General features: G+C 40.4%; 1 protein-coding gene across 3 annotated transcripts in view; it reads left to right on the plus strand.

The window, feature by feature from the left end:
- The window catches only part of DGKQ (diacylglycerol kinase theta), an 89,909-nt gene that overhangs the window by 56,898 nt on the left and 15,407 nt on the right, over positions 1 to 17,604 (plus strand). For all 3 annotated transcript variants that reach the window (XM_068666130.1, XM_068666131.1, XM_068666132.1), the window contains 8 exons: positions 168 to 229; positions 488 to 638; positions 1,488 to 1,526; positions 2,685 to 2,800; positions 10,731 to 10,882; positions 12,253 to 12,401; positions 13,553 to 13,734; positions 15,571 to 15,671. In XM_068666130.1, the coding sequence (XP_068522231.1) occupies positions 168 to 229; positions 488 to 638; positions 1,488 to 1,526; positions 2,685 to 2,800; positions 10,731 to 10,882; positions 12,253 to 12,401; positions 13,553 to 13,734; positions 15,571 to 15,671 (952 nt within the window). The remainder of the gene's footprint in view (positions 1 to 167; positions 230 to 487; positions 639 to 1,487; positions 1,527 to 2,684; positions 2,801 to 10,730; positions 10,883 to 12,252; positions 12,402 to 13,552; positions 13,735 to 15,570; positions 15,672 to 17,604) is intronic.

The following is a 17,604-nucleotide window of genomic DNA, read 5'->3' on the forward strand; positions in this document are numbered from 1 at the left end:
GCATGGTCCTTAATGATAGACATGTAAGAGTTGTGAATTTTCCCTAACATCTTGGCATGTGTGTGTTTTCGTTGTGCTGATTTTAGTTTTGATTTTTTTTAATTTAATTGAGCCTGATAATAACTTATACTGTTTTCAAACATGGTTAATGTTCTTTCCATCTCTAGTTCAGCGCATGGTCTTGGACAGTCAGGAACTGATTCTTAACAGACTCAAGGACATAAGAAAGGTAAATATGAAAGAGAAACATGATCCCTTTTTTATAGCAAGTTGGGAGTTCCCCTTCTTACAGAAAAAATAAGTATTCGGTTACACCCCCAGCTGGCTTATCTGTAGAGAAGCCAAGTGCTTGGACTGAAGTTTGTTTCTATTTGTGATATTCTCTAGGCATAGACGACATGATAGCTAAGTTCAGAACTATTTGGGATTTTGTTTCATAATATCTTTTTGCCAAATGTCACGTCATTTTTTATTATTATTTTGGTAGACTTCAATACGTCAGATGAATCAAACAAGATTTTACGTAGTGGAAAACAGCAAGTCCATTGTACGAGTAAATTTATTTATTGGTGGCCTTCCACCTCAGCTTTCTCCTGAAGAATACACAAATATTCTCAAGGATGAATTAGCTATCAAAAGTAAGTAAACAGGTGCGCTTTGAGATCTATTCAGCTGTACATAATTAAATGTAGTAGCATCTGTAGCTTCTTATTGTTTCTTTCATAATGTTTTTGATGTCTTTTGAAGAATCAGTCTCTCATCTACTCTCATGGGAGCCTTTTTGTTCATTTTAGCATGTTGGTGGCTGCACAAGAGATGTGACAGCTTATTATTCAAATGGTGATGTTACAGAACTGGAGTTACATGTGACTATAGGTTTCCACTAAAGGTTTTTAGTGGAAAAACCTTTTCAAACTGAGCATACCTTACACCATTCAAATTATGGCAGTGCAATTTAATTCCATATGCATGAATGATCTTTACCTTTATTAATATCTGAACTTTTTGCTTGAGCTATTGTCCATACTGTCCATGTGCTCTGTCCCAGGTCACAGAGAAATAAGAGCTATGTGTGCATGCACATATGGACAAGCACTCAGTGAAAAGAATTTATTTTCCTTTTTCAAAGTGTAATTGATTTTTCATAATACTCTTTCAACAAACGTGTTGTATAAACAATGTCAGGAATGTGTCATCCTTTTTGTTTCAGGAAACGAGGTATTTTTCCCAATTTTTTATGTAACTTCAAGAGGAATTAAACTAAATGCCAGGAAGGATATACAGCCACCTTTTATGAAAATCAGTTTAGCTTTTCTAACTTGCAAAGTAAACTTAGAAGAGGGAAAGTGTTAGCTGGAGGTTCTCCCTATATTTGTATAACTTTTAATATTTATTTATATTATATTTACGTAACTTTTTAAAATATTTTAAATATTTACTCTAAATGTACCCAAGGTTTTATGTGTTTATATTTTTACCCTTTGCAGCAAATGTAGTATCTGTGAGTCATGTTTATCAAGCACAAGGTAAGCAATAAGATTTTAAGTACTGCAAACAATGTCTATTTTCAAAACTACAGTCTAATACTAGAGGTTCTAAGCTCAGAGTATGTGAATCTTACTGCACAAGCAAAAAGCCATTTAGACAAAACATAACCCAATGTATTTATGAAGAGCAGGGGATTAGTGTTACCTTATTAATAAAAGGTTGGCTTCGTGCCACCTATACATGAAAGTGATGATAATCTGTCAGAGAAATGAGGTTTGAAATTGCACTTCAGCTGAATAGTGCTAACACCGCAGAACTCTTTAAAGCCCTTCAAATGCTCTCTCCTCATTTTGACTCTGAAACACAAAAATTTGGTGCTGCTCTTGAACTTGGTGGGATTGCTTTGTGGTCACTGTTTCTAGCACTCTACTGAGCTGGGGTTCAGTGGCTGGAAATCTGAAGAAAATCGGTATACTCCTCTCTGCATTCTTCCTTTGAATCTTCTGACTGGTTTTTGAGCTGTTGCTTTGCTTTTGCTGTATGAATGAAATTTCACTGAGGGCAGAGAAGCTGTAGGGCTGCTGAGAGTCACCTCTGTCCGCTGCACTAATGCTTCACAGGTGTGGGTCTGCATTTGGTACAGCTTACAAATAAATGCCTGAGATTTCTCTTGTATATATTCAGGTGTTCCCTTCCCCTTCCCACCCCCATCTTCCAATACGGGACCTAAACTGACTTAAAGATCTTAAAATGATTCTCAGATCAGATCCTTGTATGTAGTAATTCTTGTTGAGATATTGTCAGTGAATTGAACTACTAAATTTTTAATAATGAGATAGAAAATGAAATTTGATAGCTTTGTCACTTCTATACCTTGAGAACAGCCAGTTAGGTATGATAAAGTGTATGGAAAGAGATATTTCTGAAGTCCAAAGGACGTCTTGACACCTGTGTTAGTTTTCTGCTGAAGTTAGTTATATACTTGAGACTTTTAACAAAAATCTGGGGTGTGTTTGGGGTATGAAGAAAGGCTTAAAAACGAAGCAAAATGCCCAATTCATTGATAACCAACAACCACAAGCGTTGTAGAGTAACGTTAACTGAAAGATATCCTAAGTAAATGTTTGCTGTGATTCAATATTGTTGATTTTCTATTAATAGAAAATACAAAATGTCATTCTAACACATCTTTACAGGTGCTGTTGTACTCGAAATTTCATGTTTTTCTGAAGCTGAAAGAATATATATGCTAGTTAAAGATACAACTGTCAATGACAAGCCTCTGAATGCTGTGGTGATTCCTGAAGTTATGGTAAGAGATGAGGTTGAACTTAAAATTTCAACTAAAAGAAAAAGCACTACCATCAACTTTTTTTTTTTTCTGGAAATGAATAAAAAATGCATGTTGCTCAAGGAAGCCATACAGTGAGTTTATGTAAGTAGTGTGATGAAGAAATAGTAATTGAGAGCTTGTACTTAATATATCTGATATACTACTGTGACTTAAGTCACTTGTCCTATTGCTATTGAGTTGTGAAGAAGTGTGAGTGTAACACACTCAAGAAAGGGTGCAGAGAGTATAGCCCGGCTCTTTCCAGTGATGCCAAGGGACAGGACAAAGGCAATGGGCAGAAACTGAATATCAGGTATATCAGGAAGCAATTCATTTCCATGAGGGTGATGCAGCACTGGCACAGATTGGTCAGAGAGGCTGTGGAGTTTCCAGCTTTGGAGGTCTTCTAAAGCTGCCTGGACATGGTCCTGGGCAACCTACCCCAGGTGTCCCTGCTTAAGCAGGGGGTTGGACCAAAGAACCTGCAGAGGTCCTTGGCAACCTCAACCAGTCTGTGATTCTGTGAAAGACATGCAGGGATGAAATAGTGGGATGAAATGACTGACATACATGTAGTTGAGATGTGCAGCTTCATTGGTTTCAACATAACGGTGATGACTTGGTTAAAACATCTGACATCTGCCAGATGCTTTTACCATACTTCAGGATGCTACGTTAACAATAATAACAAGAATAAATTGGTCGTTAAAGAACTTCATGAAGTTGGGTGTGGGGTGAATTTTCATTCTTGGATTAAAGGGTGTGAGGCTGGTAGGGAAGAAGAAGATGCATCTTCCATGGGGAGAGCAGTGTTACACAGTGGAACTTAATCACTTCTGAGTCTGCAAGAGTTTGAGTAAAGCACTTGCCTTGACTTCACTGCTGTGAAAAGTACTTCTTTTTTCCTTGACTGGTAAAAAATCAATCATTTTGTCGAAATCTGCACCTCATGCAGACATTAGACTGTGCAAGTGTCCTTTCACAGTTTCAGGCTTGGTTCTAATTTATTACTTTTCATGGCTACAAACCACTTTGCTATGAATCACTTAGGTTTATAATAGGCTTCATGTTAATAAGGCAGATTCAAGGTGTGAAGAGGGAAATGGTTGATTGAATAAAATGTTTTTGAACCAGGATGATGTAGGTTCTGTCCAGAAGACAGGGTAGCCATAATTACTTTCTATTGACTTGCTGTGTATCTTGCAGTTACTGTCTTTCTGGAGTTTTATTATAGCAAATGAACTGAGAATCTTGATTTGATTTGTTCTTTAGAACTGCATAGAAGTATGAAAGCTTCACAAAATACATTATTAGTGAGAACTGTGAGACAACTTCAGGTGGGAGGATGTCAAGTTCAATAGCAGGAGTAAGGCCATTAGTTGCATACTTGCAACTAATGCCAGCATTTTTATTTAAAGAGTCCTATGCTTGTCAAAGTTTTCTGATGGGAATTTTTTTATATATATAACCAGATACTAGTGGCAGTGCTTGCATTTAGCTTGCAGTATTACAAACCATCCTTTGCATGCATGGGTACTATGTTTTTGTGAGATCATTAAAAACTAATTGCCCCTCCCATCTAGGTTTCAACACTTTTTATCAGAGATAGAATGAACAGAATGCAGAACAAAGATGGGAATGGTTTTGGATACTTGCTTTTGGTGGTTGTTTAGGTAAATGTGTTATGAGCCTAGATGTGGTGTATTGGTATGTGAAGTTGAATATCCGCTCTGCTGCTGATACGTCTGGGTTTTCTGACATTACATACGTTTGATGTGAGCTTTTTGATGCCAGACAAATGTAGATAATGCTGTCTTTTAACTGATGCAGGATACTTCTTAGAAACTCCATTTCAGGAGACTGATTGGGTGAATTTATAACATATAAGAGGAGAAAGAGGCTGTACATGTGCACATACATTTTCTTTCTATTTCAGCATGTATTGCTTATATCTCACTAAAATGAGCCAAGAGTTAATATGACTAATATTTCAATTGTGGTTTGCCTGTGTCTAGGCCACACAGCTTTTGCTGTTCACTAATTACCCAGAGTAAACCGATGAGTAATTGTTGATGCTGCTTTGGTAGCTGTTGGACTGGATGATCTTCTGAGGTCCTTTCCAACCTAGATTAATTCTGTTATCTTGTGATAATATTAGTTTTTGTTTATATAGTATGTACATGATCATTTAAATGCAGCAACAGGAAATACTTGTACAAGAAGTAAGCACAATATTAAACTTGCACTCTTTTGGCATTCCTCTTGTGGCAGAAATACAAAGAAATTGTGTATGAAGTAATAATGTACAGCCATAGAAGGGGAACTGCTGATAAATCAAAGGCCACCGTGTTTTGGCTAATGGCTTATTCAACTTCAAACAAACAAGCAAAGCAAAAGAACCCTTCTTAAAATCAATAAAAGCGTAGAAGTGAATTAGTGGTTAGCATCTGCTCTGTGTTTTGTTAGTCTGTCATTTTCCCAATGTGTGATTTATTTGCTCTGGTTTTGGTACACCTTCAAAAGAGTTGGCCTGATTCTATTCTGGCATGGTCACATCTGCCAGAAGCAATTAGCCCTCTTCTTATCTTTTCTGAAAAGTTTTAATACAGAATCAGTTTGATTCTGTACACAGAACACTGAATACAGAAGCAGTTTGATAACTGCTTATTAGAAAGTCAATAATAAGTGTTTCATTATCTTGGGTCTGCGAGAGCTTAATAAAATAATGGTTTTGTTTCACAATATTTAAGTAAATGGAAATACTCTCTTTTTGTTACAGTGTGAAAAAATACAGTCTTATAAAGTTGATCTGCTAATGTGTTTAAGGGGTACTTGGTTCCAGTCTTGGGCAGCATGTAAGGGTGGAAGGCAGCACAGCACTGAAGCACTGATTTGAAAGCTAACTCACCAGAATGGCAGAACAGTTTATGTAGCATTTGCAGGCAAGGAGGTCATCAGACAGCTGTAGCAAGCCAATGCCAGCACAGCAGGGGCAAGTGTTTGTGGCTCGACCTCTAATCCCAGTTACCAGTGGAACGTGGTCTGATGAAAACCTAGCGTGGGGGGAGGAAACCTAGCTGGAGGAGGAGGGAAAGGGTTCATTTCTATTGATCTCACTAAACATAATACCCATATTAGGGTTCCTTAAAAGAATTAGAAAGAAACTTGGGATTTACCCAAGTGGGTGAAACCTTCCGTTTCAATCATTTGTACTAATTCTTCACAGACATGTGTCTGCTTAAGAGCATGATAGTTTAATCATTGTCTTAGCCAAAACACTGTGAAAGGTTACTTTCCACCCTTCTGCCACCTCCCCAGTCCCCCAGAAGTCAAGAAGCGGTTCCTGGAGGTCCTGCTGTGTGGACAGAGCTGATTCTCCGGTTGTGTTGACAGACCTTACACGTCATTCTTCGTCTGGTGCAGTGCCTCCTTTACAGCCAGGCTGGGGGAGTCACGAGCCCTTGCACATGGGAGATGCTGCAGACAGCCTGCTTGTAAATGTTAAATTTACGTGTTGCTTAGAGATTTCCGTCGTTCCTGGAAACAGCTCACCACCCTGGAAGATACGCCGTAATTGTCGTGCTGGCGGGCCCGTGGCACAGAACGCCTTGTTCTCTGTTGTCATTAGATGTGATTACACAGTGCGCGCAACAGAGAGGGGATTAGCGTGCGCAATAAATATCCTGCCCCAGCCCGCAGCCACGTTGAGCTAATCCTGACAAATTAAGCAATGCACAGTGACTGTCAGAGTGCCTAAATCACACGTCCTCCGCTAGCTGGCTCTGAGAAACACGCAGTAAATTCCTTCCTGAACTCCAGCCAACACAAAGCCCCTCCACAGACCTCGCTTCTCCAGCTGAGTGTGGAAGTCAGGACCAAAGGGGGCAGGGAGTCCTCGGGCAGTGAGTCACACCTCCCCTTCTCAGAGTGTCCCCGCAGGGCTTTATTAAGGGACCAGGAGAAACTCTGCAGCATCAGGGTGCTGTCCTGCAGCCATCTAGCAGAGGGGCCCGAGCCTTTTATACAGCACCAGAGCAGCCCTGCTCCGCTGTACCAGCCTGGAAGCTTGATCTCCTGCAGTTTTTAACCCCTAGCAAAAAGTGATTGTTTTCTTAGAGATTGGTCCTTTCAAGGGATTTTGCTTCTTTTAACCACGAGTGGGTGAGAAGCAAGTTAAATGTAAGGGTAAGCACACTTGAGAGGGCTTCTGCCCTTTCTAGGATACTTTGTTTAGTCTACGTGTGTTCTTTCAGTCCTAAATGATTATAATTAAGGGATTTATATTAGAAGATACTTGAGCAAAGATGTTTTTTTAGTGGTAGGACTATTCAGTTTACACTATGTGCAGATATTTTTTTTAATTCCAGGCATCCTTTGCAGCTGGTTGAGACTCTTAGTAGCACTCAGGGTAAATGTTTCACTTTTTTTTTTTTTTATTTATATGGTATTGACACTTTGCAACTAGGAAATTTAGATGGCAGTTTTATGGAAACTGGTAAAAATATATTTGCCACAACATATACTTGATTGGGTAAAATCTTACACACTTTGCAAAACACAGCTGTGCTTTTGACTGCCTTGAGATTTACCATGTCTCAAAAATCAGCGTGGTTCCCTGAAGTTCTTTGTGAATTATTTTAGTTGCTTGGGTTTAGAACCAATATGTAGAACTTGTCTGCAAGAGGGAGTAATATAAACATGTGATTAAAGTGTCACTTTAAATGTCTACAACCAATATTTTTTAAAGAATTGATTTCCTAAGAAAGAGAAGGTAATCAAACACTTGCCTGCATTCTAGTAGGGTATTTGTTTGGTGTAAGCTTTGGTCTGGTTTCTTTTCTTTCATTCCTTTATTGTTACAGTTTTTATTTACTTTGAGCTGCAGAGCTGATTTATTTTTCCTATTTTTTCATTCATCTTCTCCCCCTAGCCTCCTTGTTTTATAAAATCCCACCAGTACCTGGGCACTGAACCAAACCTGAGGTCTCAGATAGCCTGTATTGTTCAGAAAGTTAAAATGACTGGAGATCAAATTTAAGTAGTAAAAAAGAAGCTTTGAAGAGGAGGAGATGGGAAATGGTAATGCAGGGCAGAGCAGAAGCTGGAAGAAGGAGCGTAGGAAGGGAACAGTTACCCAGTGGGAAGCAGCGTTTCCTTTCGGCGCTGCTCCGCCTTTGGTTGCTGGCAGGATTTTCAAAGGAGTATTCGTAACGGGATGTGGCAGATGACAGTGCGTTAGCTGATGGAGTAACAAGGAGGGCTGTACCGAAGAGCCAGAGCTTCCCTTGCTATTTTTATTAATGGCTGTGAAGGCTTGAGGGGAGGAAGTCTGCCCCTCTCTTTGGGATGTGTGGATCCTTGAGCTGCTGACCTTATAATTCAAGAGGTACTTCCTTTTGGTGACAGTGGCATGCATTGTTTTGCTTAGACTTCCGCTGCTAGCTACAAATATCTTTCCCATGTACATAACAGAAATGAACATATCGCCCTGTTTGTATGTTGCACACACTTGAGGAAGTGCTTCCTCTCTTCCAGCAAAGCCTGGATGTGGAGGCAAGGGGCGTTTTGGCTTAGCAGCCTCCACGGTACGGGGTGAGGGCAGTCCCTCAGGAGAGCTTTCCTCTGAGGTTGCCTGTCCTTGTCCTAGCGTGGTTGAGGGTTGTCTGTGCTTGCATGGTCAGTAGTGCCACCTTTGTCTTGGCAGTTTCTTTGTTCCACCAGCAGCTAGAAACTGCTGGGGCTCTCCTGGCTCCCTGTCAGCAAAAATAGTCCTTGCTTGACTGAATTCTTGGGAGTAAACAGAAACATATTCAAACCGGATGTCTCTGCTTAGCTGCATGTAAACCAGGAGGAAGGAAGGGGCAAGAAGAGAGACATATTTCTCCTCCATCAGCCCTCTTACCTGCTCAGCATTCCTCTTCTCTTGGTGTTTTGTGCTTGCCAGTCATGGCTGATGAAGGAGGATATTTCTCAGGCAAGCAGTGACACAGAGGAGAGACTTTTATGCAGCTTCAAGTATCTTAACACAGAGGGTCAGTGCACAGCCCTTTCAGGACAGCACAATTTGAGAAAATCTCTTGAATATTGGGACACCCCAAGCTACTGTTTTCCAGTGTCCACACCAGCTCACACGTAGACAGTGACGTGAGGTATCTCAACACTGGATGCCAGTTTGCTTCCCCAGTTACTCGATTACATGCCCCGATTTCTCCGTCCTGAGACTTGGTTCGCACCCCTGGTGGCTACGTACAGCCATCAGCTGAGGCACTGTCTCCTCCCCTCTGTAGCTGCTGGTATCTCTTCGCATGTTTGTAAGCTGCTGTCATGCTGCTGCTTCACCACCCCCTGAATCATACTTGTCTAAATTGCCTTATATTTAGCACAGTTGTTCTTTTCCCTGAATCCATCCTGTCAGCCGCGTGACGAATTGCTGTTCTCTGAATGCAGTCCAATTTGTAAATACAAATTACCATTACTTAGGGACTGTGGCAAACGTTTCTGTTTCGAAGCACACTTGTCGAGATGGCCAAATGACTTTTTTAAGCTGTACCTGCCTCACAGACCAGTAAAAACCCTAAACTCTGTGGCAGGATGAATAAAAGGTGCCTTCGAACTTCGTGGTCTGCCTAGAGTCGTTTAAAAATTATGTTACAGGATGGTTGAAGGGCCAGTTGAAGACCAGTCTGGGGGGATATTTCTGCTGACTGTGCCCCTGCCATCCCCTGGTGGGACTTCCCTCAGAGTGGCTCCTGGAAGGGCAGCAGGATGCCCACGGCACTCTTGTGCTTGGAGAGCCCTTCAGTGGTGACTGCAGCAGGGTGAGGATCCTATGATACAGGCACCAAGCCTTTCTCATTCAAACAAGTATTTTTTAAAAGAAACATTCAGCCTCTTAATGCTCCCTCATTTTGAAGTGTTTTCTCCTTGTAAATTAAGATGTATTCTAAGACAACTGCAAATCCTAAAACAAATGTTTTGATTACTTGTGGAGAGAGTTCTCTCTCTGCAAGGAAAATATTTGAATCCTACAGGATTCTGAAAATTACTTTATCCTTCACACTATTCTTCATCATAAAGCTCCATCACCTACTCAGCCCTGGTGAGGCCACACCTGGGGTCTTGTGTCCAGTTCTGGGCTCTCCCGTTCAAGAGGGGCATGGAGCTACTGGAGCGAGTCCAGAGGAGGGCTAAGAAGATGATTAGGGGACTGGAGCACTTGTTGTACAAGGACAGGCTGAGAGAGCTGGGCCTGTGTAGCCTGGAAAGAGAAGACGGAGGGAAGATCACATCAATGTCTATAAATATCTGCAGGGAGAGTGTCAAGAGGATGGAACTAGGCCCTTCAGTTGTTCCCAGCGACAGGACAAGAGGCAACAGGCACAAACTGAAGCACAGGAGGTTCCATCTGAATATGAGGGGGCACTTCTGTACTGTGAGGGTGACAGAGCACTGGGACAGGCTGTACAGAGAGGTTGTGGTGTCTCCTTCTCTGGAGATATCCAAAACCCACCTGGATGCCATCCTGAGGAACGTGCTTTGGGTGATCCTGCTCAGCAGGGGGGTTGGACTGGGTGATCTCCAGAGGTCCCTTCCGTAGCCTTCGCCATTCCGTTATTCTGTAAACTTTTTTACTGAAAATGTGTAGGAAGGACTACTGATAGTGACTTCATTTTTAACATTAGGCCAGACTGTGTAGTAGGAGTGGGATAAGGAAACTTCATTTCCCCGGGAAGACAAAATCAGCAGCTAGCCTTGTCGATTGTCTGGGTATTGAATCTTTTTATTTATTGCATCTGGATTTTTTTTTTTTACTAAGCATCAAGGAAATTTCAGGAAATACTTTTGAGATGCAGTAGTAATTTTCCTGCCTAGTCATGGTTTTGGCTAATCTTTCCTTTTCTTCATTCAGGCTTCCAAGATACCACAGAACTGCTGGCCTCTTCTTGTGTTTGTGAATCCAAAAAGCGGTGGTCTAAAAGGACGGGATCTGCTGCATAGTTTTAGGAAGCTGCTAAATCCACATCAGGTCTTTGAACTTACCAATGGTGGCCCTCTGCCTGGGTAAGTTGTAGTATTTTTAACATTTTTCTTTATGTTATTTTTTTTAGGAGTGGTTTTGTTTTGTTTTGTTCTAAGGAAGGATCAGACTCTCTTATTATGAAGATACAAATTTTTTATGTTTTGTGCCTGGAGACCAAAGTGGTGGATCAGTCCTTCCAACTGGTTCTTACTTAGCAGACTTAAGCTTTTAAGTTCTCTAAAGAAAACAGAGTAGTTCCTGGTGTATATGCTTGTGTCAAGTTTAGTAGAGTCTGATCTTGGGAAAGTCATGCGTACTTTACAATAATGCAGGTCTAATAATCGTTAAATATAAAAAGATTTTATAATCAAATGGGAACCAAAATAGAAACATCTTGCTTTACAAGAATGCTCATTTTTTGCTTTTATTTACTCTAACGTTTCATGGAAACTAAGAGGCAATTATAATAAAATTTTCTATCTTGACTCTTGAAACTTGGCCACAATTGCAGAATTAGCAGGGCCTGCCTGATCACAGCTGCAGCATTTCTCAATACAAGGAACAGAACATAATGTGCTTGTAAGGGAGGCAGTTACCAATTACTTGATTTTATCAACACCATTTTGTCACCAACTTCATAAAACTGAAAGCAATGTTTGCAGCCTAGTCAGAGTACCCTCATTGCTTCAGTGCTGCTTTAACAAAGAACTGTTGTGACAAGACCTTCCAAACAAAAGCCTTCATAGGGAAATGCAGCTTATGCAGGAAGCAAGTAAAACAAGCTGCACAAACTTTTTTTTTGTCAGAGCTATGTAATTTTGATGTCTTTCTAATGTAGTTGAGGCTGTAATTTTGATAATTGGCTCATTTTGCTTTACCCATAAAATATTTCTGCAGCTTTATGGCAAATTGCTTCCACTTGCTTTTTGCTCCTTGTGAAATGTGAGTAAAAATTCCTTTGCAGGATGTTTTGGTATGTAGGATGAAAAGCCATAAAGGGTGACAGTGAACGAAGTAGTACTATGAACAAGAAGTCCTATCAAAATACCACACTTACAATATAGAAATCACTAAGTGAAATCAAAATCTCTACAAAGATTTAGAGAGTAATAGATCTTCAAACGGAAACTATAAACAGTTAGGTCTCTCTGTCTTTGTTGAGGAAGGAAGTGATTAACAATTGATCTCCACCTTAGAAAATAATAGAAGATTGTGGTTTTTACTACTTGAAAACAGATTTATCTAAAAAAGTGTCTGTATTTCCACTCACTTTATTGAAGTTGATCCTGAGACAGATGGTGAAGGGGGAAAAAATCCGGTAACTATGTCTTACCTTAAATAACATATGAAGAGACTTTGCTGTACTACATTGTAATGCTTCTTTTCCCCTTTTCTTTGTTTCTCAATGGAGGTTTCACACATTCTCCAAAGTCCCTTCTTTCCGAGTGCTGGTGTGTGGAGGCGATGGCACCGTGGGTTGGGTTCTTGGTGCGCTGGAGGAGATCAGACACAAGCTGGTGTGCTCAGAGCCCTCTGTTGCCATCTTACCTTTAGGAACAGGTGAGAATCAGGGCAAGTGCTGAAGTCCCAGACTTCTCACTGTCCACGCCTGTGCTCTGTTGAATTTGGAAGGACTAATTGCTGGGAAGAGTGACTCTCTTAGGCATAATCTCTAAATAATGAACATAGTAACATGGACTTGGGGGCAGAGAACACAACAAAGAACCTTCCCAAGTAGCTCAGAACTGTGTTTAGCTTTTATTTTAATGCTAAATTGGGATTGAATTTAGCAGCTCTTGAGCCACGATCTTTAAATGCTTGTTTTCTGATGTAGTGGGTGAAAGATCTGATCTCTCATACCCAGCCTACCACATGAGTAAGTGTACATAGCCTTCAGAATTTAACTCCTTCATTTTGTCTCTTAAGATATTGTCCTTTTTGGTGGTAGCTTATGACAGAGGTGTTCTTGGATCAGTGGGTAGACGAACTCCCAGTGCTAGCACACTGCTGACAGGTCTGCTTGCAGTCTGTGGACTGGTCCAGTGCTGGAAGTCCTGCTGGATCTCTGTGTGAGGCTTTGTGCCTGGTTGTCTTCCAGAAGGTTTGTCTTCATGTATCCATCTGACAAACTACAGGGTTTTGCAGTGAGGATGCCATGACTCAGTTCTGGCAGGTACTGGATAGCAAATGTAGTATCAGTTCATCAACAAAATGTTGGTCACAGTTTGACTGAAAAATGAGCAGCAGGGTTATTGCTATGGATGTGTCTGAGTGGGCAGGAGTTGGAGAGGGCAAAATATTGTACCCTTGGCAATCACAGCTGCACCAGCACTTGCTGTAGACCAGTAAAGTCCACTGTGCTCAGCTTCCCAACTCCATAACATTTTTCCATTTTTCCACTGTGAGACAACATGTCTGTTTGTGACACAAAGCACATATGCAACCACTACAAATAGATTTTTGTTAACTTTTCAGTCCAATTGTACTGCTTTAATGACTTATTTCATAGAATTGTAGAACAGCTTGGGCTGGAAGGGACCTTAAAGATGACCCACTTCAAAGCCCCCCCTGCAATGGATAAGGATGCCACCCACTAGATCAGGTTGCCCAGGTCCCCTCCCATCTTGTAGAACAGGGCTAATACACTTTTTGATGCTTTTAGCTAACTTACAAAATGTAGTCATATTTTGGGGTTCTTCATTATTACCCAGGTAATGACTTAGGGAGAGTCTTACGCTGGGGAGCTGGCTACAGTGGAGAGGACCCCTACTCTGTTTTGATTTCCGTGGACGAGGCAGACGACGTTCTTATGGATCGCTGGACTATCCTTTTGGACGCTGAAGAACCTGCTGATGGTGCGGAGAATGGTGTAGCAGAACCTGAGCCTCCAAAGGTGAGCTGAGCACTGTTCAGGTTCTACTCTTAAGAACTGTTGTTCTGTTGAGAGTGATGAAGAAGATAGGTATTAGCACCATTTAATCTCTTATTGCTCTCCTATCTAGTGCTTGGGCCTTGCTGAGCTAATCTGTAGGGAACATACCTTGTGTCTGGATCTAGTGCTTCAATTTGGGTAGGACTGGTTGGTTGCAGAGCACATTTCTTCATTGGCTGGCAAAAAGTATCTGAGAGAAGATCAATGGAAAGATACATGAAGCAGCAGCATACCTATTTGCTTTGCTTAGGAGAACACATATTTCTCAAGTAAGAAAAACTTTTCCAAAGAAAGCCAAATGCCTTCCAGAAGACTAGTGAAACTGGAGTGTTGACCAAAAATAAATAAATAAATAAAATTAAAGAGACTACTTTTGATCTTTCCTGTTACAGATTAAGTGACTATAAATAGCAAAAACATACAGGAAATAAATCCTTCTATCAACTTATTGCCATTGGGTATCTATATTTGCAGCATCTGTTTTATATTTTTGAAGTGAAACAGCCTTTCCCTTGGTTTGTATTACTTATTTTTGTTCAGGAAAATAAAAATGTTGCTTGTAGATGGTGACTTCAGAGCTTTCTGTGTACTGTAGTTCTGTTTATTTTCAGACAAAACCAAGACATTGGATAGAAAATATATGGCAAAAGTAAAGTAGAAAATTGTAATAATGGTAGCTCACATCAAAGATTTTAGTCCAGTTGCTGGAAAATCATAGGTATTGTGTCAGTGGGAGAATTTAAGTTGCTCCGCTTCCAGGTAACTTGGTGGAGGTGGGTTGTCCTGCTTTTGGCTGGGAACAAGTTAATTTTCCTCCTATTAGCTGGTATGGTGCTGTGTTTAGGATGAGAACGATGCTGATAACACACTGATGTTTTTAGTTGTTGCAGAGCAGTGCTTACACAGAGCAAAGCCCTTTCCAGGTCCTCGTGCTGTCCCACCAGCGAGGAGGCTGGGCGTGCACCAGGAGCTGTGAGGGGACACATCCAGGACAGTTGGCGCAAATTGACCACAGGGATGTCCTGTACCATGTGGCATCATGCTCAGCAATAAAAATAAATACAAAAATCTTGTTTTCTTCCGATTCTCTTCCCCATCCCACTGGGCATGGGTTGAGCAAATGGCTGCGTGGTGCTGAGCTGCCTGCCAGGTTAACCCACAGCACGGGGGTAGATTTTGCCCTGAGTGCCTAATGTGGTTTTTAAAGATGAAAGGTGACAGAATCACAGGTGAGGATAGAAAAGCTGTGGAATGAGCTAGCAGGCAAAGGAAGAATCAATAGGAGAAAGAGTAGAAATCTGTAAAAAGTTGCCACATGTAGAGCTATTTAATATGCAGTTGAGAGGTGAAGTCAAGGTCATCTAACATAAGATGAAGTTCAGGAATGGGATCTTCCCAGTGATACCATGATATTTCCCTTCTTGATGCCAAAAATAGTAGTGGTGTTAGCGTTCAACAAGTCTTTTAGTTATTGCATAGAATCACTTGGAGAAGTTGGGTTGTCTTTGTTTTCTCATTTACTTTCATTTCTGCCCTTATTATACCTGTTTCTAGCAATTAAGATTAAATTTTCAAGTTTCTGATAGTTTGGAATTAATAACTACACGTATCAACAATTCCTTGTACAGCTTTATTTTTAGTGCAGTGTTTCTGGAAAATATTTTCCTAAATCTGTCAAGATGTAAATGACTTGGAAGAATTATCTGCAACTCTTGCTTTTGTTGAAAAGTTTTGGAACCTCTTTATTTATAAATGTAAGCCTTGAGCAAATAATACAACTTTTTTTTTTTTTGACAGATTGTACAGATGAACAATTACTGTGGTCTTGGCATTGATGCAGAGTTGAGCTTGGACTTCCATCATGCTAGAGAAGAAGAACCAGGGAAATTTAATAGCAGGTAATCCTGGGGGAAAACAGAGGTGAGGGATAAGTGCTGTAGTACAATATAACTTCCAACTTACACTAAGGCTGATAATCTTGCTACAGGTATTCACAAATAACATTGCCTGAGGTAAAGCAGACACAGGGAGGAACTAAAATACCCGTGAACTCTTAGATGCAGAATTTGGCTTTTCTTTTTTCTTTCTATTCCCTTTTTTTCTTCCCAAGAGAGAGAGTATCAGAGCAGTTTTTGTAAGCCATGTCATTATTATTCAGTATACTTCAGTATACGAAAATTTCAATGTCGAATCCAGTGAAATTTCAAGAAAGTAGAAATATCTCTTATTCAAAGCTTATAACAGGAGGGAAGGCAGTGCTGCTACATGAATAATAAACACATCATACGTTTCCAACCTTTGCTTAGTGGTGTGTTAACATCTGCATGCTGGTAATAATGATTTAGGAAAAAGTCTCTGCATCTCAAATGAAACAGAGTGATAAAAAAGGTGTGAAGAGAAACCTCCCTCATTCTGGCATGCAGATCAATCAATAAGAGTACTTTTTTTTTTTTTTTGCATTAATCACTGAAAATGATGAGGAAAAAGAAAAATCAGATTTGTTTAATTAATGAATAGCTCTTTATAGAAATTGTTCTTGACTGCTCTTTATTCCCCTACATTTGTGAATAAATGCCCTCTAAGTTGTCCCTTGGTTGCCAGAACAAGCTATTACAACTACACAGTATTGCAATCCCAACTATTAAGAATATTTTCTGGCCAGTTATGAGTGTAATAAAGTGAAATCTCACCTGTCTATCAGTGTAGATGTTGCTCATACACTTTCTAAAAATTGAATAAAATACTGTTTATGGTATGTAAATTACTATTAGGACAACAGGCACTGTTTTTTATTTTCAGTCCATTGGATTAAAAACAGCATGGGTGATAAGTTTGCATACAGCAGTGCCTGTTTTAGTCCATTAAATTGTTCTGGATTTATTTTTGCAGTGAACATAAGTAAATCAGAGTTATACTCGTTCCTTCGAAATATACTACTCTGACTTTGCAAGGCTACAGCACTTTAGAAGATGTGTCCTTTACTTATTGACACAGTATTTAAGAGTTATGCTTGGACATTTGTTTCCCTATGTGCTTTTAATCTCTCAAATCTTTACCAGCCCATAATGTGCAGCATCAACAGTGTGATGAGCAATGACTCAGTATCGTTCTTGCAGACCTTCTCCAGGCATATTGTTGTGGTGCTAGCACAGTGTTTTTGTGCAGGAAAGAGGGGATGATTTTTTTATTTTTATTTTTTCAAATCTGAAGGGCTATATGTTTCTGTGAGTCAAGATACGGGAAAGAGATATGAATTCTGAATTGATACTCAGGTATGGTTTTGCAGGGGACAAACAGATTGTGCAGCCCAACAGTGCTGATGAAATAGGTGCCTTTTAGAGAGCCATGTTAAAACTGCTGTTTTCCCCCTTTCCCAGGATATGCAAGTGCACACTTGCCAGCCAAATTAGCATTTTTTTTTCAATAAATTAACTAAGAAGCATGGCTACTTAATGCTAAATGCAACAGCAGCTGGTTTATGGACAGGCTGCTCTTGTATGCGGAATGGGAAGTTTCAGGTGGTGGCAACAAAGTCTGCATGTTGCAGAGTCCATTGGAGGAAAACAGGCTTGTGTGTTCTTCTGATTTAAGACCTTAGGCTGGTAAATGTCCTGAAATCTGTGTGCTTTCTGTCCTCACGCTGTAGAGTGTCTTTGCAGGCTCAGGACTCCTTACCTTGGGCTAGCAGATCACAGCAAAGTGATGACTTCCCTGCAGGGAGAACAACACCAAACTTGTACCACAGAGCAGGCAGAAGCAGTGTATGTTTTGGCAGTGGTGGTTTCTCATTGTTGAGTGCCAGGCATTATGATTTTTATTTTTTACAGTATA

Source organism: Anas acuta, chromosome Z, assembly GCF_963932015.1.
Source record: "Anas acuta chromosome Z, bAnaAcu1.1, whole genome shotgun sequence".
Lineage (NCBI taxonomy): Eukaryota > Metazoa > Chordata > Aves > Anseriformes > Anatidae > Anas > Anas acuta.